Genomic DNA, 21995 nt, shown 5'->3' with positions numbered 1-21995 from the left:
GACAGTATGACAAGCAGACAGTTAGACAAGCAGACAGTTAGACAAGCAGACAGTTAGACAAGCAGACAGTATGACAAGCAGACAGTTAGGCAAGCAGACAGTTAGACAAGCAGACAGATAGACAAGCAGACAGTTAGGCAAGCAGACAGATAGGAAAGCAGACAGATAGACAAGCAGACAGTATGACAAGCAGACAGTTAGACAAGCAGACAGATAGACAAGCAGACAGTTTGGCAAGCAGACAGTTTGGCAAGCAGACAGATAGGAAAGCAGACAGATAGGAAAGCAGACAGTATGACAAGCAGACAGTTGGACAAGCAGACAGATAGACAATCAGACAGTTTGACAAGCAGACAGTTGGACAAGCAGACAATTAGACAAGCAGACAGTTGGACAAGCAGACAGTTAGACAAGCAGACAGTTAGACAAGCAGACAATTAGACAAGCAGACAGTTAGACAAGCAGACAATGAGACAAGCAGACAGATAGACAAGCAGACAGTTAGGCAAGCAGACAGATAGGAAAGCAGACAGATAGACAAGCAGACAGTTAGGCAAGCAGACAGATAGGAAAGCAGACAGATAGACAAGCATACAGTTGGACAAGCAGACAGTTGGACAAGCAGACAGTTAGGCAAGCAGACAGATAGGAAAGCAGACAGATAGACAAGCAGACAGTTAGGCAAGCAGACAGATAGGAAAGCAGACAGATAGACAAGCAGACAGTTAGACAAGCAGACAGTTAGACAAGCAGACAGTTAGACAAGCAGACAATTAGACAAGCAGACAGTTGGACAAGCAGACAGTTAGACAAGCAGACAATTAGACAAGCAGACAGTTGGACAAGCAGAGAGTTAGACAAGCAGACAGTTAGACAAGCAGACAATTAGACAAGCAGACAGTTAGACAAGCAGACAATTAGACAAGCAGACAGATAGACAAGCAGACAGTTAGGCAAGCAGACAGATAGGAAAGCAGACAGTTAGGCAACCAGACAGATAGGAAAGCAGACAGATAGACAAGCAGACAGTTGGACAAGCAGACAGTTGGACAAGCAGACAGTATGACAAGCAGACAGTTGGGCAAGCAGACATTTAGGCAAGCAGACAGATAGGAAAGCAGACAGTATGACAAGCAGACAGTATGACAAGCAGACAGTTAGACAAGCAGACAGTTGGACAAGCAGACAGTTGGACAAGCAGACAGTTGGACAAGCAGACAGTATGACAAGCAGACAGTTGGGCAAGCAGACATTTAGGCAAGCAGACAGATAGGAAAGCAGACAGTATGACAAGCAGACAGTATGACAAGCAGACAGTTAGACAAGCAGACAGTTGGACAAGCAGACAGTTGGACAAGCAGACAGTTGGACAAGCAGACAGTTGGACAAGCAGACAGTTGGACAAGCAGACAGATAGACAAGCAGACAGTTGGACAAGCAGACATGAATAGAAGAGGAGTATGTGAGAAAAATAGAATTGTCTGTAATTTATCTGCAAAGGCAGCCTTTCCAAAGTTCTGTTTCCCTCCCCTGTGGTCTAGCAGTGACCTGAATTACTGCACTAATCACTGCTGTCTTTGTCTCTGTCTAACAGACATACACACTCATTACAACACACACACACACACACACACACACACACACACACACACACACACACACACACACACACACGCACACACACACCATGTCATTGAAAACTTTCTGTATTGCATCCGGGGGCAGACTTTGGGTATTAGATTGTCTGGAATTCAATTCTTTTTGATTACTTTTTATGCACTTGGAAGCATCATGGTCTCTGATTGCCTATGAATTGCAACTTTACTTCTGGTTGGTCTGATTTTCCAGCCTTCATCAATGAACAATGCTATGCATATTTACAATTTTATAAGTCTGGAACTATCTTCTTAAATAAGCATGGTTTGGTCCTGATGTGTCGTGATTCATTCCACTGCAGTCACTGAGGCTTAGCTCTGCTGCAGCAGCAGTAAGCAGACAGGCCGTAATAGGTTCAGAGACTGGGTAGTGAGCAGAACTCCTGGCTCTCTTCCACTGGGACAGACAACATGCTAAGTCATGATATTCACTACAGCCTTTGGGATGCGGAAGAGAAGACATTAAACAGTGTGTTGTTTTTTTCAAAACACCCAGAGGATAAAGGCAGTGCAAGTGTAGTCCATTATAAACACACACAAACACAAATAGACACACACACACTTGCTTGTGGGTGAAACAGACAGCACTGGTGTGCTTTATCATCCAAGCGTTGTCCTGTTCGCTCAATGTCAGACTATATTTAAATAAACATGGAGTGGTTCCAGTTATTTACTGTATCTAACAGCAGTGTCTGTGTCTCTCTCACACACACACACACACACACACACACACACACACACACACACACTAGCTGTTTTACTATGTTTAACATCAGTCTGTTTTCAACTTGTATGAACTGTTGAGACAGATTCTCATCACAAAACATGATATGCTAATGTTTTTCTCTCTCCTTTTCCCTTCTCTACCTCCCTCCCTCCCTCTCTCTGCAGGTTGTTTTCAGCTATGTAACGTGTTTCGTCAGAACATGGAGATCGACCAGTGTCTGCTGGAGTCTCTCCCGTTTGGCCAGCGCCAGCGGCTGGTCAGGAGGATGCGCTGTGACCAAATAAGGGAGTACTATGAGCGGGAGAAGACCCTGCAGAAACCGGGAGGAGGAGTCAAGGTAAAAGCCCCACCCACCAGCCACATGAAGAAACACCGCATTCGCTTCAGCCTCGGTGACATCATACAGGACGCCATCATACGCCACGACGACAAAGAAGGTTTGTGTTTACCTATGTCTCTGTGTCTGTCTAGCTGCATGTCTGTCTGTCTGTCTGTCTGTCTGTCTGTCTGTCTGTCTGTCTGTCTGTCTGTCTGTCTGTCTGTCTGTCTGTCTGTCTGTCTGTCTGTCTGTCTGTCTGTCTGTCTGTCTGTCTGTCTGTCTGTCTGTCTGTCTGTCTGTCTCTGCCTGCCTGTCTGTCTGTCTCTGCCTGCCTGTCTGTCTGTCTCTGCCTGCCTGTCTGTGTGTATGGGGGGTAGCTATAGAGATAAAGAGTGTGAGTATGTTGATGCTAGTATTTCCAGAGTGTAATGGCTATATTTCTGTAAAACTGTCTTAGATTAAATTCACAAACTGATGGCCTCATATCTGAGTTCAGTAGCACTTCATTTGAGCTATTGACTTCTGACAGTTTTATGAGCTTTGAGTCAGTTCAATCAGAATAGGCAGTGGGACGTGTTCAGTGTGTAATGAGTGGCATACATGAGCCCTACTCTTACAGCACTTACATCATTCTCTGCACGGCTGGGGACCATCTGAGTCCCTTTCAAATCACTCACACACATATACGGACATGTGTACACTGGCGTGAACAGACCTAGTCCACATGTTTTGGGTTTACCCTCTCCACACCCATCCCTACAGACCTATAGTAATGCAACAGACCTATTCCACATGTTTTGGGTTTACCCTCTCCACACCCATCCCTACAGACCTATAGTAATGCAACAGACCTCAAAACATTATCAGCATCCCAAAGTGGGTCTCAGTTGAAAGTGAACAGAAGACATTTAGTCAGTGCCTCCCACGGAGCGGTAAAAAAAGCCTCTCTCTATCTCTCTCTCTCTCTATTCCTTATTTTTCTCCCTTCCTCTCTTTGTATTCTGTTCCTCCTTCAATATTCACTCTTCATTCCCTCTCCAGAGTTTCAGCTGCTAATCAGTATTCTGCTTAGAGTGTGCGTGTGCGTGTACGTGTGCGTGTGCGTGTGTGTGTGTGTGTGTGTGTGTGTGTTTGTTAGTGCAGCAGTTGGGAAAAGACAAATGGATGTGGCAAGGGTGAGGAGTGGCCATTAGCTTTGCAGTATTAGCTCATCCTTCAAACTGATTACAGGCTAGTCAGGACACAAACTCTCTCACTCTGTCACACACACACACTTATTCATAAAAACACACCTAGCTAATATTCAGAGTTAAATGCAGCTCTTGGGAGACAAGCAGAAGTAATCTAATAAAGAAGGGGTTGTGCAGGACAGCACAACGATTACAGAGCTCAGAGATTTCCCCCATTATGTGGATGGAGAGGATGATATTAAGTCAACCAACAGCTGACCAGATTGACTGTGTGTGTGTGTGTGTGTGTGTGTGTGTGTGTGTGTGTGTGTGTGTGTGTGTGTGTGTGTGTGTGTGTGTGTGTGTGTGTGTGTGTGTGTGTGTGTGTGTGTGTGTGTGTGTGTGTGTGTGTGTGGTGTGTGTGTGTGTGTGTGTGCGCACCTCCCTATTCTATCAACTGAGAGATTCCTCATTAGGGATTCTGCCTAGACCTCAGAGGGAAGAGAGAGAGATCTCTTGTGAGCCTGACTCTAAATCAACTGTTGCCCCCAGGCAGGGATCTGAGGGACTCTACCCTTAAAGCCACAGGCCCATACACACAGAGCTGCAGTCAAACACACTTTATGTCTTCATAACGTATCACTACTAGTGGATACTCTATACTCTATGATTGCTTTTACAATGGACATTTATTTATCTCACTATGGCCTCTTCTCTTTCTCCCTATTCTCTCTCTACCTCCCTTCCCTTTTTACTTCTCTGTCTGTCTTTCTCCCTCTTTCTCTCTCTGTCTCTCTCTCTCTCTCTTTCTCTCTCTCCATCCCTTCCTTATCTTTCTCGCCACCCATGCTCTTGTTTGCCAGCCGTTTGCCCAGCTGTCTGTGTGTATCTGTCAGACCTCCCTGCAGCCATTGCAGGTCACTATGCTAATCTCCCCCCTTTTGGCTGCCAATGATCTTCAGCTGGGGTACTTGTGAGCAGCTGGTGTACCCATGCAACTGCCTGACTAAAACCTGGTCCTTTGGCCGGGCATGAATCGCCACTGTTTACCCCTGAGTAGAAATCCTAATCGCCACCCATGCAACAGCATGGTACAGGACTGGCACAAGACTGTTACTGCCACTGGCTTTTGGTACGGTGGGCAAAATCAGCTGCCAACCATTGGTCTGATTAACTAGACTTGGAACTGTCAAGGCTCTGCTGAACAAGATGCTGTTGGATAGGATGTTGTTGGAGAAGATGTTGTTGGAGAAGATGTTGTTGGAGAAGATGTTGTTGGACAGGATGTTGTCCTGCAGATTTGATGTTCCATAGGCATGATACCGTGTAGATGGAGACATGATGATAAGTCTTATTTCACACCATCGGACTGAATTCCCTTCTTGTTATTCCTGCTATTACTGATTTGTTGCTTTGATGATCCCATGGTTAACTATCTAAAATTGTAGTCAGTAATGTGTCTTTTGGATTACTGTAATCTGATTACTTTCAGTTACTTTCTAATTAATTTCCCCTTAAGATGCAGAAGAAGACAAAAATAATTCTTTATACACATTTGGTGTGCCATCATAGTGGTCTCAGGCTAACTCAGGTGGAAAAATCGTTAACATTTTAAATGCTGAATTTAATGTAATTGAGAAAGCAGAAAGGTCTCAATGTGTTTTTTTCACTAACATCCTTTCTGAATTTAAGAGTAATCCAAGAAGTAATCTTATCGTTTTAAAAAGTGTCTGTAATCTGATACAATATTTTTGCTGGTAACGTAAGCGATTACATTTATATATTTTTTGTAATCAGATTACATGTAATCAGTTACTCCCCAACCCTGATCTTTGGCCTGTTGACTGTTTCTATGTCTCTGTGTGTGTAATGTTACTTGTAGGCAATGTCAGTTTCTGTGTATATGTGTATGTGTACGTCTGTGCCAATTACTGTGTGGGAAAATACAGTAATGCTCCACAGCATGTTTCTGTCTCAATTCCACTCCATTCCAAATCCATGTAGGAAACATGGTCGCCTCAGGCCTCCTTTATCCCAGGAGATATGTGGGAACATTTCTGGAATTGTATTCACAGCAAAATCCTTAATCATTTTTGAGAGGAGGAAATGTGTAAATACACCCGATGTCGAGAGACCTAGGGGTCCATCTGGGGGTGAGAGGGGGGTAATTTAGGGGGCCAGGGTGGGAATTGGGGTTAGTTCTGCCTGTACCAAGCTCCCCAAACCCTGGAAAACCGGACTCAGCGAGATCATGGGGATGTGTGGAAGGAAAATCAATGCTTAGTATTCCACAGGGATCTCATCTCAGCCCGCTGTTATTAGTGATGAGATCAGCTCCTCTGTTCTGGAGATAATGGAGGAAATACCACCCTCAAAGATTTATGTAGCAGATTGGGTTTTTTGCTTTGCTTTATCTTGTGAAGGCCTTATCTGGTGGTGAATCTCTCATTGAAGTGAAAAGCTATGAAATGAGAGTTATAGACTGTGTCCAAACGTTTATCTAGCTATAGCGAGGCATGTGGATATTATTCTGGATGACTGTGGAATGTCTGTGGCATGAACATCTTCTGTATTAGTTGTGTAAGGTATTCATAATAGCACCCAACCTCCCTCTGTAATTATTTATATGTTTTCATTTCATTTGTTCTTTGATTGATACAATAATGGCTATGAACCATTCAAGCTGAGAAAACAACACCTTGTACCATCATGACTCATTATCATTTAGAATGTTTGGCATCTCTCTCTCTATCTCTCTCCGTCTGTGTGTCTATCCTAATTCAACTTTGTCAGTATGGAGTTGGCTTTGGACACATATTCACAGATAAACTAGAAACACACTGCTGACGAGGCAGACTAGTAATAAGAGATACACACACACACACACACACACACACACACACACACACACACACACACACACACACACACACACACACACACACACACACACACACACACACACACACACACACACACACTTATCTTATCAGAAATCACTGGCAGGAAATCAGATCGAAGCAGAGAGGAAAATAGAGAGTGACGGAAATGTGGAGATGGGTAAAGAGATTGAAAGGAGAGGATAGAGGGCTATGTCATAAAAAAGTAGAAAGTGAGAATCAAAGAAAAAGAACAGGCAGGGAGGTGAATGGGGGGAAAAAGAGAGAATGAGAGACGAGAGAGACATGAGCCTTTTTCAGCTTGATTCCTCCCTGCCATATGTAAACTGGGACTTGCATTGATAGTGACATTTGGTGAAATTGCCTTTCTAAAGTAATCTCTTAACTTCATCAGTGGAAGGCACGGCTGTGACCGGAGCATCTGTTCCCTTCAAGAGGCGTGGAACCCAAAATCAATTCACAATACCATTCCAGAATGATGACATGGAATATTCCACACTGGGGAATGATTGGTATATACAGTAGCTGTGTTATTGAGGTGATATTAGATGTTACGTTCCCAGCAAAATCATATGTTTGATGAGATTGAGTCTACTATACAGTAGACTCAATCTCATCAAACATATGAATGATTTTTATTATCTTATATGAGGTTAGGGCTCTGGTAGACAGAGATATTACTTGAGTGTGACAGAGTGGCTCTCTGTCCAGTTGCAGTTCACAGCTGTTTGATAACCTGATAATCATAATATAGTTCTGTGTCTCAATGCCTAGGAAACCTGTTTTATATTAGCATCTGTCCATTATTACTCCGCATCTAACCAAAGTAGTGGGTGTTTTAATATCAGATTACTATACATCATGATATGATCATGTGACTTGTGTTGTGATTTAGATTTCATAACATATAAAATCAGAGAATGATAACGGTTGAGATTCTCTTTGACTATGAAACCCCTGTTTGTACTAAAATACTGTAGAGTAGCATCAGTATCAGTGGGTGGGTGCCCTGTCGTGCATACATTACACAATCAACTGAGACCTCCTGTCACTTAAGACAAGTGTAATTATATGTAGGAAAATCACCGTTCTCCTCCTCCTCTCTCCCTACTCGCTTCCTCCTCTTGAGTCTGTCCTCTATTGATCAGCAGTTATAGATCAGACAGACAGACAGACAGTGAATAGCCTAGCACCAGTAAAACCCTGTCTGTCTGTCTGTCTGTCTGTCTGTCTGTCTGTCTGTCTGTCTGTCTGTCTGTCTGTCTGTCTGTCTGTCTGTCTGTCTGTCTGTCTGTCTGTCTGTCTGTCTGTCTGTCTGTCTGTCTGTCTGTCTGTCTGTCTGTCTGTCTGTCTGTCTGTCTGTCTGTCTGTCTGTCTGTCTGTCTGTAATCAGCGCTCTCTGAGTTAAGGAGGTAGAAGCACTAATGGCCTCTGCTGTCATTGTTTCATGTCTTCCTCACCTCAGCGTTTAGCACCAAGCTCACACATATGCATGCAAGCACACAAGCAAGCACACACACACACACACACACACACACACACACACACACACACACACACACACACACACACACACACACACACACACACACACACACACACACACACACACACACACACACACACACACACACCTTTGTCAAGACGTCTACATACACAGTCAAGCTAATTGCATGCCTATGCCCAAAGCGTGAACACTGATCCTATCTGATCGGGTTCAGTATAGCAAGCTTGATAGTGTCTGTGTTGAAGATCGTCCTCACTCCCATACAGCTCTGGTACAGTTGTCTATCTGTCAGAGCTAGAAGCTCATTGTCAGTGCCACACATCAATCCCTTTCCCAGGGGCCTTTGCAGTGGAAGGTAGATGTCATGCTGTGACACCGTGCCAAATCCTCTCCGTTGATTGAACGAAGGAGTGAGAGAGAGCGAAACCAGCAATCTGGACACAATAACTGACTCTTTGTGATTATTGTGGCCTTTGTCCACCAAATAGGGGAACAGATCAATGTTTTACATTTTATTTCTTTATTTCGCCTTTATTTAACCAGGCAGGCCAGTTGAGGAGAAGTTCTCATTTACAACTGCGACCTGGCTAATGTAAAGCAAAGCAGTGCGACTAAAACAACAACACAGAGTTACACATGGGATAAACAAATGTACAGTCAATAACACAATAGAAAAATCTGTATACAGTGTGTGCAAATGAAGTAAGGAGGTAAGGCAATAAATAGACCAATAGTGGCGAAGTAACTACACTTTAGCAATTTACACTGGAGTGATATATGTGCAGATGAGGATGTACAAGTAGAAATACTGGTGTGCAAAAGAGCAGAAAAACAAAAACAAATATGGGGATGAGGTAGGTAGTTGGTTGGATGGGCTATTTACAGATGGGCTGTGTACAGCTGCAGAGATCGGTAAGCTGCTCTGACTGCTGACGCTTAAAGTTAGTGAGGGAGATATAAGTCTCCAACTTCAGTGATTTTTGCAATTCGTTCCAGTCATAGGCAGCAGAAAACTGGAAGGAAAGACGGCCAAAGTAGGTGTTGGCTTTGGGGGTAACCAGTGAAATATACCTGCTGGAGCGCGTGCTACGGGTGGGTGTTGCTATCGTGACCAGTGAGCTGAGATAAGGCGGAGCTTTACCTAGCAAAGACTTATAGATGACCTGGAGCCAGTGGGTTTGGTGACGAATATGTAGCGAGGACCAGCCAACGAGAAAATACAGGTCGCAGTGGTGGGAATTATATGAGCCTTTGGTGACAAAACGGATGGCACTGTGATAGACTGCATCCAATTTGCTTAGTAGAGTGTTGGAGGCTATTTTGTAAATTACATCGCCGAAGTATCGGTAGGATAGTCAGTTTTACAAGGGTATGTTTGGCAACATGAGTGAAGGAAATAGGAAGCCGATTCTAGATTTAACTTTGGATTGGAGATGCTTAATGTGAGTCTGGAAGGAGAGTTTACAGTCTAGCCAGACACCTAGGTATTTATAGTTGTCCACATATTCTAAGTCAGAACCGTCCAGAGTTGTGATGCTAGTCAGGCGGGCGGGTGCGGGCAGCGATCGGTTGAAGAGCATGCATTTCATTTTACTTGCATTTAAGATCAGTTCGAGGCCACGGAAGGAGTGTTGTATGGCGTTGAACCTCGTTTGGAGGTTTGTTAACGCAGTGTCCAAGGAAGGGCCAGATGTATATAGAATGGTGTTGTCTGCGTAGAGGTAGATCAAAGAATCACCCGCAGCAAGAGCGACATCATTGATATATACAGAGAAAAGAGTCAGCCTGAGAATTGAACCCTGTGGCACCCCCATAGGTCCAGACAACAGGCCCTCCGATTTGACACACTGAACCCTATCTGAGAAGTAGTTGGTGAACCAGGCGAGGCAGTCATTAGAGAAACCAAGTCAAAAGTCTTGGCCAGGTCGATGAAGACAGTTGCACAGTACTGTCTTTTATCGATGGCGGTTATTTATATCGTTTCGGACCTTGAGCGTGGTTGAGGTGCACCCGTGACCAGCTCGGAAACCAGATTGCATAGGTGAGAAGGTACGGTGGGATTCGAAATGGTCGGTGATCTGTTTGTTCACTTGGCTTTCGAAGACTTTAGAACAGCAGGGCAGATGGATATAGGTCTGTAACAGTTTGGGTCTAGAGTGTCTCCCCCTTTGAAGATTGGGATGACTGTGGCCGCTTTCCAATCTTTAGGAATCTGAGACGATACGAAAGAGAGGTTGAACAGACTAGTAATAGGGGTATCTAACCCAATGTGAGAATTAAGCCAGAGATATTACTTGAGAAACCAGAGGAGCTTAAGAGAAACTTTAATAAGGAAAGCACATACTTATGAACTCATTTGTTGCTACTGAGCTTTGCTGAGTGCAAATGTAATTTAGATTCCATTCTTACATCTGCTGCAGAATATCTTGTAGCATTTTTTAATTAAGATGTCAAACCCTTGGGAAGCTTGTTCCAACAGACTACTACTAACTGAATGTCCTTCAATGCTTCAAGATTGTTTGGGAGAGAATAAACTTGATTAACACTTTTTATGATCCATCTGTCTATGCACACATAATACTGCATTTAATACATACTTGCTACAATCCTTAAAACATTTGTTTTAAGAGTCTATATGAATGCATAGCTTAATCACTCTAACAGAATTCATAAAGCATTACTCACAGAGATTCACAGGAAGTATTCCCCAAATGATGCGGTGGAATTACAAATCCCAAATCTCTCTAGATAACTTTTTTCTGCATCACAGATCCCATCAAGGAAGTCTGTGCTCTTAGGATTGTGTCTTGTCTGAGAACAGTGTATATTGTTTTTCCTGAAGGATGGAAATGGAGAGAAGACTCCAAAGCTCTTTTGGAAAACATAGAGCAGCCATGCAAGACGAGGGATTGTGGTGACTATGAATGTCTGATAAGAAGCACTGAGACAGAATAATTTACAGGGATGAGAACTTACAGTAGGTTTCATATTGGAGAGTTGGGATGAGGTATAGCGGAACACACATAGGGACTAATAATATGGATGGTGTACTGGTAAGGAATGCGAAAAAAGAGGTGATAGGTAATGTATGTCATGTTATTGAAGGGGCATTTGAAGATACATTCACAAGGATGGAGTTCTGGGATGAATAGAACAGAGAGAAACATTTAGAGAAAGAGAGAGATGGATCGAGTGGGATTTGAACAAGTGTATTTGGATTCCATCCCCTTATGGAGTAGCCTAGACACCCTCCACTCACCGACTATTTATTACTCCTTCTTCCCCTCTCCCTCTCTCCCTAGCGGTAAAGCTACAGTATAACTGTATACTTCTCTTTTTTTCTCCCGCTGCATCCATTGCATACGTCTCCCTGCCTAAATGCAATGCATGTCCGTGATGCTTTTCTCTAGGTGTCCATGTGTATGCAATGTATTCACATCATGTTCCTTGATGCCTGTATTTTTGCAGAATCATACCAGATTGACGCTTATCAATGATATCATGTTGGCATCACTTGCTTCCATTGTATATCATTAACTCAGCAGACATAGCTCTCAGGGCTGTAGTGGAGCATACTATAACTGTACACCAGCGACTCGATAATCATTTGGAGTGGCTACTGGTTAGTGACCTTGTACATAATGCAATTGACATGTTATGCAAGAGAGACTGGAGTGCCTCTGCCAGGTCTGACAATAGTACAAGGTCAGAGTGGAAACATGTTTCCCTTACCGGAATGTGTCTGACTTAGCATCTACAGAAATATGTCTGATCCGACTCCACTTCTATAACTGATAGGGAGACTCTGTTGAGTCATCAGGAATCTATTCAAGGTTGGCATTGGATTCATAGTGCATTCCATTCACTGTTTGCATTCTGGTTGCATCTGGCTAGAGTTTGGCTGCAGGGACTGTATGATAAGCAGTATGTGGTCATCTTTTGGACGGCTGAAGAGTGGAATATGCCGATGGGGAGGATAGGGTCATCTTTTATTGGAAGGGTGATTGAAAGACTTGAGTCTGTAGGGGAGTTCTGGGATGAACAGAGAACATCAGTCCTCTCTCTCTCTTTCTCCTTTCCTCTGTCATTATTCCTCCCGCCTCTTCTCTCCAGCTCTCGCTCTCTCCCTCCATCTCTCTTTCCCTCTCTCCACAACGGCTCCCATCTGGTTGCTATGGAAACTCCACATATGTCTCCCACAGCTGTTTTTCAGTTTACCCCAAAATGACAGCTGGTTGTTTTCTCTCTCTTTCTCGCACACTCTCCCTCTGTCTCTTCACGGTCAAACAGCCTGATGAAACAGAGCACACAGATAAACACACTAACACAGGGCAAAAGAGCAACAACCTGATTTGCATTCATTTACACTGCTGCCAAAATGCTCACTGCCTGAGTTAGCACTGATCAAATCAAGTCAAATTTTATTCGGTGCGTACACAGTTTTCATTAGGTATAAAAGGTGCAGTGAAATGTTTATTCATGAGCTCCCGCAACAGTACATTACAACAAAAATATAAATCATAATCAAGTAAAAAGTAAGTAAGAAGGTAGTATGCACAGTAGTAATAATAATGCTAATCATGAAGACAGGATATCCATTGGTTTTCCATGAGTAGTATATGAGCTAGGTGGCTGTATTGTGTATAGGGGATGGAAAAGACATGGTCTTAGAGTGTGTAGAGATGTAATGGTCCACAGCAATACTGGATAGTACCTGTCAATCATTTCAATAGAACAGAACAGTGGGTAGCATTGGCATATGAACCAATAGTAGAGCAGGACAGAGGACAGTGTTGACCTATGGACCAATAGAACAGCAGAACAGTGGGCAGTGTAAACGTATGGACTAATAGAGAACCACAACACCGGAAAGTGTTGTCATGATCCAATAGAACGGAAATGGAACACCAGCCATATGGTCCAGCATACATCACTTCTGTTTGATTGCCCTGAGGGTCAATACATACATAGCTCTTGACTTCTGACCTCTGTTCAGTCACGCTCAACAATGCCCTATAAAAACACATAGATGGGTACTTCTAGTGTGCGGAAGGTCAAACAGACCTGATGCCGTCCAGACTGATGCCTGACTGTATCAGTCTATTATTTCTGATGACTAGTGATTAAATTAATATATACAGTAGTGTTTAGATTTGACAGTTTACTCATTTAGCAGACAATGTTATCCAGGGTTATTCACCATTCTACTGAAGCACTGTAGGTGAGCCAACCACCACATATGTTGATTAGCCTTAATTACTAACCTACAGTAGTTGGAATTATATTCCAGAGCTTTTAGGAGGGGGGAGAGAAAGGTGTGTGTGTGTGTGTGTGTGTGTGTGTGTGTGTGTGTGTGTGTGTGTGTGTGTGCGTGTGTGCGTGTGTGCGTGTGTGCGTGCGTGCGTGCGTGCGTGCGTGCGTGAGAGAGAGAAATTACTGTTTTGAATGACTTTAGGAAGGCTATGTTCTTCCTCATCAACCATTTAAGCTCCATTAAGCACCAAGAAGACTGTGTGTGTGCGCATATAAATGTGTGCGTGTGCATTAGTCATTTAGCAGACAATGTTATTGAGGGATATCCACCATTCTACTAAAGCACTGTAGGTGAGCCAACCACCATTATCCTTAATTACTAACCTAGGTGGGGTTATATTCCTGAGCTTTTAGGCGTGCGACAGAAAGGTGTGTGTTTGTGCGTGCGTGTGCATAGCATGTGCGTGCACGTGCGTGCATGCGTGTGTGTGCGTGTGAGAGAGAGATAATTGTGTTGATTGACTTTAGGAAGGTTGTGTTCTTCCTCATCAACCATTTAAACTCCATTAAGCACCAAGGACCATTAGAATGTAAATGTGCATGTAAATGTAAATGTGTGTGTGTGTTTCAGTGACTGTATACTCGTGTGTTCATAATACATCCACCCATAAATGACTAGGATCCTCCATTATCAAGACAAAGCAAAGATTGGTTGGTTGATAAGTGGGGTCCCTACGTATATGACCTAGAGGGAAATGAATGGAGCGGCCTGCACTACCTGAGGATCAGATTAATAATCACTAACAAGTGATGCCACTGGCTATACTGAAACACGCACTGCATGGTCAAACTATACTGAAGTAAAACTGTTACATCCTTGTTTCAGTGGTGTCATGTCCTAGCTCAGCTTGACATGTATATGCCCTTGTCATTATACACACATCTGTTTAGATAACGACCGCTGAGGTCAGCCATCCTCAATAGGCAGACAACGGACCCAGAATTAAAGTAAAACATTTCATTTTATGGAATCAAGTTGGGCTTTAAACTTTTTGCTGTTATTTGCGCAAGAAACTTAACCCTAATTTGCTACAAGGGCGCTGTACTACTATGTCTGAGTCTGTAAAACAACACATTTCACTGCATCTATCCGATGTATGTGACAATGAAACATATATACAGTTGAAGTCGGAAGTTTACATACACCTTAGCCAAAGACATTTAAACTCAGTTTTTCATAATTCCTGACATTTAATCCTAGTAAAAATGCCCTGTCTTAGGACAGTTAGGATCACCACTTTATTTAAAAAATGTGAAATGTCAGAATAATAGTAGAGAGAATTAATTATTTCAGCTTTTTTTTTTCTTCTGACCCACTACACTCAATTAGTATTTGGTAGCATTGCCTTTAAATTGTTTAACTTGGGTCAAACGTTTCGGGTAGCCTTCCGCAAGTTGGGTGAATTTTGGCCCATTCCTCCTGACAGAGCTGGTGTAACTGAGTCAGGTTTTTAGGCCTCCTTCCTCGCACACGCTTTTTCAGTTCTGCCAACAAATTTTCTATAGGGTTGAGTTCAGGGCTTTGTGATGGCCACTCCAATACCTTGACTTTGTTGTCCTTAAGCCATTTTGCCACAACTTTGGAAGTATGCTTGGGGTCATTCATGGTCAAAATTTCTGCAAAGAAACCACTACTTAAGGATACCAGTAAGAAGAATAGACTTGCTTGGGCTAAGAAACACTATCAATGGATCTTAGACCGGTGGAAATTTGTCCTTTAGTCCTGATGAGTTCAAATTTGAGATTTTTGGTTCCAACCGCTATGTCTTTGTGTGACGCAGAGTAGGTGAATGGATGATCTCTGCATGTGTGGTTCCCACCGTGAAGCATGGAGGAGGAGATGTGATGGTGTGGGGGTGCTTGACTGGTGACACTGTCAGTGATTTATTTAGAATTCAAGGTACACTTAAAACGGCAAAATCTTATCTCCGCCAACAGGAGGAGTGTAAACAGTTTGGTGATGCATGGGTTGCGAGGAGGGGTTTGTTACTACACTAATAAATATAAATATCTATCCGGACCTTTGCCTCCTAGGAAATGTGTTTGACCGGACCTTCTCAAATAGTATTTGAGTACCCCTGACTTAGGTTAAACGACTCTGGGGGCTCCTCACTATCGTTACCCTTGGTAATTACAGTGGTTGTTACCCTCACTGCTAACGGCTCTGGTTAAGCGAGTGTTTGAGAGAGTCAGTGAGTTAGTGTGTGCACAGACGCTTTATGTGTATGATGGTGCATGTCAGTCTGTCAGAGGCTTGCGTGACAGAGTAGTTCAGTGTTCTGCTGAGGTAAGGTCTCTCAGTGTTTATCCAGCATCCATCTTGGCTTATCACTGTTGTTGAGGGAAAATAGGTCTAAAGACCTCCCCCCTCACTCCTTTCTCTCTCTTTCTCTGCCCTCAAATCTGTCCATCTCAGTCTTTTCTTCATTCTCTCTGTGTCTAATACTCTCCCTCTGTAATTTCCTTCTCCTTTTACCTCATGTAGAAGCATTATTGAGGGTAGTGGTTAGGGCAGATCTGGGTGAGTCTGTGAGTAAAGTGTCAGCAGTTCTGTGTTCCTTGTGAATAATAGATATTGGTGGGTGAGTACTGATCGTTGTAAAGCAGATCTATGTCTATGTGTGAGTACAGTAGAATGGTTTGTAGAGAATTACCAGGTAATCTGTGTCAGTATGTCAGTGTTGTGGATACTATATTTGTAGTGCCATCCACTGTGGCTCAGTAGAGCTGATGTGATGTGAGTGAGTGAGCCGTGTATTTCCAGGCAGGCGCTCCACCTCTCAGACCAACTACAGTGTTTCCCAACTCCAGTCCTCCAGTACCCCCAACAGCACACATTTTTGTTGTAGTCCCGGACAAGCACACTTGATTCAACTTGTCAACTAATCGTCAAGCCCTCAGTGAGTTAAATCAAGTCATTTTGTCTGGGGCTACAACAAAAATGGGTGCTTTTGGGGATACTGGATGACTTCTATAATAAACACTGACTGACTGACTGAGTGACTGACTGATTGACTGACTGACTGACTCCTGAAGGGCACACAGAGAACAAGTCACACACAGGGGGATTTTACTGGAGAGTAGGAAGCTGTCGTGTGTGTGCGTGTGTGTGTGCTGCATGTTGTGTGTGCATTTGCGCTTTTATTTTTATTGGAAAAATACACCGAGTTTTTGCTAATAAACCGTTGTCTACCTATGTTGTTTATCTGGTATATTTTCTCCTGATGTCCTGCCTATCTCTGTTACTACATCCACACGTGTTCACACAACAGGCTAGGCGTTTGTGTGGTTTTTCAATGTGTATTGTATCAATGGGACTAGTATTTCTCTCTCCCTGTTTTATGTTGCAGTGCTGCGTCTACTGAAGGAGAGAGCTGACCCCAAAACTACTATCTCCTCTGGAGGATCTCTTCTACACCTGGTAAGAATACACGTGCACACACACGTGCACAAACACACACACAACCACATCCACCTGCTGTTTTTCAATTGGCTCACCATTATCCGACCATGCCTCTCTCTTCCTCACTCTCTCTCTCTCTCTCTCTCTCACTCTCTTTCTCTCTCTCTTCATCCCATAGTGTGCTCGTCATGACAATGTGTTTGCGGCTGAGGTTCTGATCGAGCGAGGGTTAAACGTCAACCTGCAGGATGAGGACCTCTGGACAGCCCTGCACATAGCGTGTGTGTGTGACCACGCCGACATGGTGCTGCTACTATTGCTGGTGAGAAACACACACACACACACACACACACACACACACACACACACACACACACACACACACACACACACACACACACATATATATATACAGTTGAAGTCAGAACTGAAACTGAGTCAGGTTTGTAGGCCTCCTTGCTCGCACATGCTTTTTCAGTTCTGCCCACAAATGTTCTATGGGATTGAGGTCAGGGCTTTGTGATGGCCACTCCAATACCTTGACTTTGTTGTCCTTAAGCCGTTTTGCCACAACTTTGGAAGTATGCTTGGGGTCATTGTTCACTTGGAAGACCCATTTGCGACCAAGCTTTAACTTCCTGACTGATATCTTGAGATATTGCTTCAACATATCCACATAATTTTCCATGCTCACGATGCCATCTATTTTGTGAAGTGCACCAGTCCCTCTTGCAGCAAAGCACCCCAACAACATGATGCTGCCAGCCCCGTGCTTCACGGTTGGGATGGTGTTCTTTGGCTTGCAAGCCTCCCCTTTTATCCTCCAAACATAAGGATGGTCATTATGGCCAAACAGTTTTATTTTTGTTTCATCAGACCAGAGGACATTTCTCAAAAAATTATGATCTTTGTCCCCATGTGCAGTTGCAAACCGTAGTCTGGCTTTTTTATGGCGGTTTTGGAAAAGTGGCTTCTTCCTTGCTGAGTGGCCATTCAGGTTATGTCGATATAGGACTCGTTTTACTGTGGATATAGATTATTTTGTACCTGTTTCCTACAGCATCTTCACAAGGTCCTTTGCTGTTGTTCTGGGATTGATTTTCACTTTTCGCACCAAAGTACATTCATCTCTAGGAGACAGACCGCGTCTCCTTCCTGAGCGTATGACGGCTGCCTGGTCCCATGGTGTTTATACTTGCATACTATTGTTTGTACAGATAAACGTGGTACCTTCAGGCGTTTGGAAATTTCTCCCAAGGATGAACCAGACTTGTGGAGGTCCACAATTCTTTTCTGAGGTCTTGGCTGATTTCTTTTGATTTTCCCATGATGTCAAGCAAAGAGGCACTGAGTTTGAAGGTAGGCCTTGAAATACATCCACAGGTACACCTCCAATTGACTCAAATGATGTCAATTAGCCTATCAGAAGCTTCTAAAGCCATATATATATATATATACAGTGCCTTGCGAAAGTATTCGGCCCCCTTGAACTTTTTGACCTTTTGCCACATTTCAGGCTTCAAACATAAAGATATAAAACTGTAATTTTTTGTGAAGAATCAACAACAAGTGGGACACAATTATGAAGTGGAACGAAATTTATCGGATATTTCAAACTTTTTTAACAAATAAAAAACGGAAAAATTGGCTGTGCAAAATTATTCAGCCCCTTTACTTTCAGTGCAGCAAACTCTCTCCAGAAGCTCAGTGAGGATCTCTGAATGATCCAGTGTTGACCTAAATGACTAATGATGATAAATAGAATCCACCTGTGTGTAATCAAGTCTCCGTATAAATGCACCTGCTCTGTGATAGTCTCAGAGGTCCGTTTAAAGTGCAGAGAACATCATGAAGAACAAGGAACACACCAGGCAGGTCCAAGATACTGTTGTGGAGAAGTTTAAAGCCGGATTTGGATACAAAAAGATTTCCCAAGCTTTAAACATCCCAAGGAGCACTGTGCAAGCGATAATATTGAAATGGAAAGAGTATCAGACCACTGCAAATCTACAAAGACCCGCCGTCCCTCTAAACTTTCAGCTCATACAAGGAGAAGACTGATCAGAGATGCAGCCAAGAGGCCCATGATCACTCTGGATGAACTGCAGAGATCTACAGCTGAGGTGGGAGACTCTGTCCATAGGACAACAATCAGTCGTATACTGCACAAATCTGGCCTTTATGGAAGAGTGGCAAGAAGAAAGCCATTTCTTAAAGATATCCATAAAAAGTGTCATTTAAAGTTTGCCACTAGCCACCTGGGAGACACACCAAACATGTGGAAGAAGGTGCTCTGGTCAGATGAAACCAAAATCGAACTTTTTGGCAACAATGCAAAACGTTATGTTTGGCGTAAAAGCAACACAGCTCATCCCCCTGAACACACCATCCCCACTGTCAAACATGGTGGTGGCAGCATCATAGTTTGGGCCTGCTTTTCTTCAGCAGGGGCAGGGAAGATGGTTAAAATTGATGGGAAGATGGATGGAGCCAAATACAGGACCATTCTGGAAGAAAACCTGCAAAAGACCTGAGACTGGGACGGAGATTTGTCTTCCAACAAGACAATGATCCAAAACATAAAGCAAAATCTACAATGGAATGGTTCACAAATAAACATATCCAGGTGTTAGAATGGCCAAGTCAAAGTCCAGACCTGAATCCAATCGAGAATCTGTGGAAAGAACTGAAAACTGCTGTTCACAAACGCTCTCCATCCAACCTCACTGAGCTCGAGCTGTTTTGCAAGGAGGAATGGGAAAAAATTTCAGTCTCTCGATGTGCAAAACTGATAGAGACATACCCCAAGCGACTTACAGCTGTAATCGCAGCAAAAGGTGGCGCTACAAAGTATTAACTTAAAGGGGCTGAATAATTTTGCACGCCCAATTTTTCAGTTTTTTATTTGTTAAAAAAGTTTGAAATATCCAATAAATTTCGTTCCACTTCATGATTCTGTCCCACTTGTTGTTGATTCTTCACAAAAAATTACAGTTTTATATCTTTATGTTTGAAGCCTGAAATGTGGCAAAAGGTCGAAAAGTTCAAGGGGGCCGAATACTTTCGCAAGGCACTGTGTATATATGTATATATATATATATATATATATATACACACACATATACACACACGTAGTACGTATGGATAAAAAAGAGCTGGTCCTATGGAGTGTAGGTCCTTGCAGTATCAAAGGAGTTTGGGTCAGGTCTGGTGTCTGCAGTATTAGACTATCATATGGGTTTGGGTCAGGTCTGGTGTCTGCAGAATTAGACTATCATATGGGTTTGGGTCAGGTCTGGTGTCTGCAGTATTAGACTATCATAGGGGTTTGGGTCAGGTCTGGTGTATGCAGTATTAGACTATCATATGGGTTTGGGTCAGGTCTGGTGTCTGCAGTATTAGACTATCATAGGGGTTTGGGTCAGGTCTGGTGTCTGCAGAATTAGACTATCATAGGGGTTTGGGTCAGGTCTGGTGTCTGCAGAATTAGACTATCATAGGGGTTTGGGTCAGGTCTGGTGTCTGCAGAATTAGACTATCATAGAGGTTTGGGTCAGGTCTGGTGTCTGCAGAATTAGACTATCATATGGGTTTGGGTCAGGTCTGGTGTCTGCAGTATTAGACTATCATAGGGGTTTGGGTCAGGTCTGGTGTCTGCAGTATTAGACTATCATAGGGTTTTGGGTCAGGTCTGGTGTCTGAAGAATTAGACTATCATAGGGGTTTGGGTCAGGTCTGGTGTCTGCAGAATTAGACTATCATAGGGGTTTGGGTCAGGTCTGGTGTCTGCAGTATTAGACTATCATAGGGGTTTGGGTCAGGTCTGGTGTCTGCAGTATTAGACTATCATAGGGGTTTGGGTCAGGTCTGGTGTCTGCAGAATTAGACTTTCAGAGAGGTTTGGGTCAGGTCTGGTGTTCTGCTGATTAGGTCCAGAGTGAGACAGGAACAGCTGTAAAGGAGGGGACATGAGCAGGCAGAGGTGGAAGCATGGAGGTTGGGCTGTGTTTGGTTTGGTGTTAGGTCCTATTCCGGTTATGTTGATTGGGTCTGGTGTGGTAGTGTGGCAGCAGACCCTGTATGGTGGGGTGGGCTTGAGATACACTCAGGGGAGATGTGGCTGTGTTTTAAGAGTTGCCAGAAAGAGCGAGAGAGAGAGTATGTGTGTCTGTGTATTCACCTCCCCTCTTCCTCTTTCTATCAGAGCAGTGTTTGATTTCCCTAAAGCAGTGCTGCAAGAGGAGAGCTGCATCAGTGGGTCTGTGTGTGATATAAATATGCCAAACACTACTCCTGCCAAGGGGACCACTTGAGTGAGAGAGTGAGAGAGACTCTAAATGTCTTCCATTCACTTTCAACTGAGACCCACTTTCTAGCTAATGAGGTCACATCTACAGTACTCACACAGGATTCAGCTTTACTGTCAGTCAGGAGAGAGAGAGAGGTATGGAATGTTAAGGTGAGAGAGGGGTAAGAAGAAAGATTTTCAAGCTACTGTAAACAAAATGATTATATGCCTCTTTAGCTTCCCTCTGGTAAATTATGAGGGAAGTGTGTAAGTGTCTGTGCGGCCTTGTGTGTGTTTGTGTGAGCAAGCTCAATGAAATAATGAATGAGATTCCCCCCAAAAATGTATGCCTGTGCGTGTGTGTATCTTTCTCTGTGTGTGTGTCCCTCTCCCTCTCTCTGTGTCTCTCTCTCTCCCTCTCTCTGTCTGTTTGTGTGCGTGCATGTGTCTTGTAAGTAAATGTCTTCCTCAGAGTAAGATAACATATATTACAGAATTATCAGAAGGGTACAGGAGGACGGCTGAAAGGAGAGCTGAGGCAGTGGCTGAGTAAAAATAGCTCTTTTTGAAGCTGATACAGCCTCTGTTTCCCTTTCTCTTTCTACCTTCCTGATACCACGTCTTCTCCAGCACTGAGCCTGCCAATGCACAGTCACCCTGCTCCGATCCCAAATAAGACCACAATCAGGGCATTTTGTTGATCATTCCTATGTA

At 43.4% G+C, this 21995-nt stretch overlaps 1 protein-coding gene across 1 annotated transcript in view; it reads left to right on the top strand.

The window, feature by feature from the left end:
• The window catches only part of LOC106582129 (unconventional myosin-XVI), a 174611-nt gene that overhangs the window by 12060 nt on the left and 140556 nt on the right, over positions 1 to 21995 (top strand). The window contains 3 exon segments of the mRNA XM_045704630.1: positions 2547 to 2819; positions 16941 to 17011; positions 17172 to 17315. Of these exon segments, the coding sequence (XP_045560586.1) occupies positions 2547 to 2819; positions 16941 to 17011; positions 17172 to 17315 (488 nt within the window).

Source organism: Salmo salar, chromosome ssa21 (genome assembly GCF_905237065.1).
Source record: "Salmo salar chromosome ssa21, Ssal_v3.1, whole genome shotgun sequence".
NCBI classification, from domain to species: domain Eukaryota; kingdom Metazoa; phylum Chordata; class Actinopteri; order Salmoniformes; family Salmonidae; genus Salmo; species Salmo salar.
This window is presented reverse-complemented; position numbering and strand designations above follow the sequence as displayed.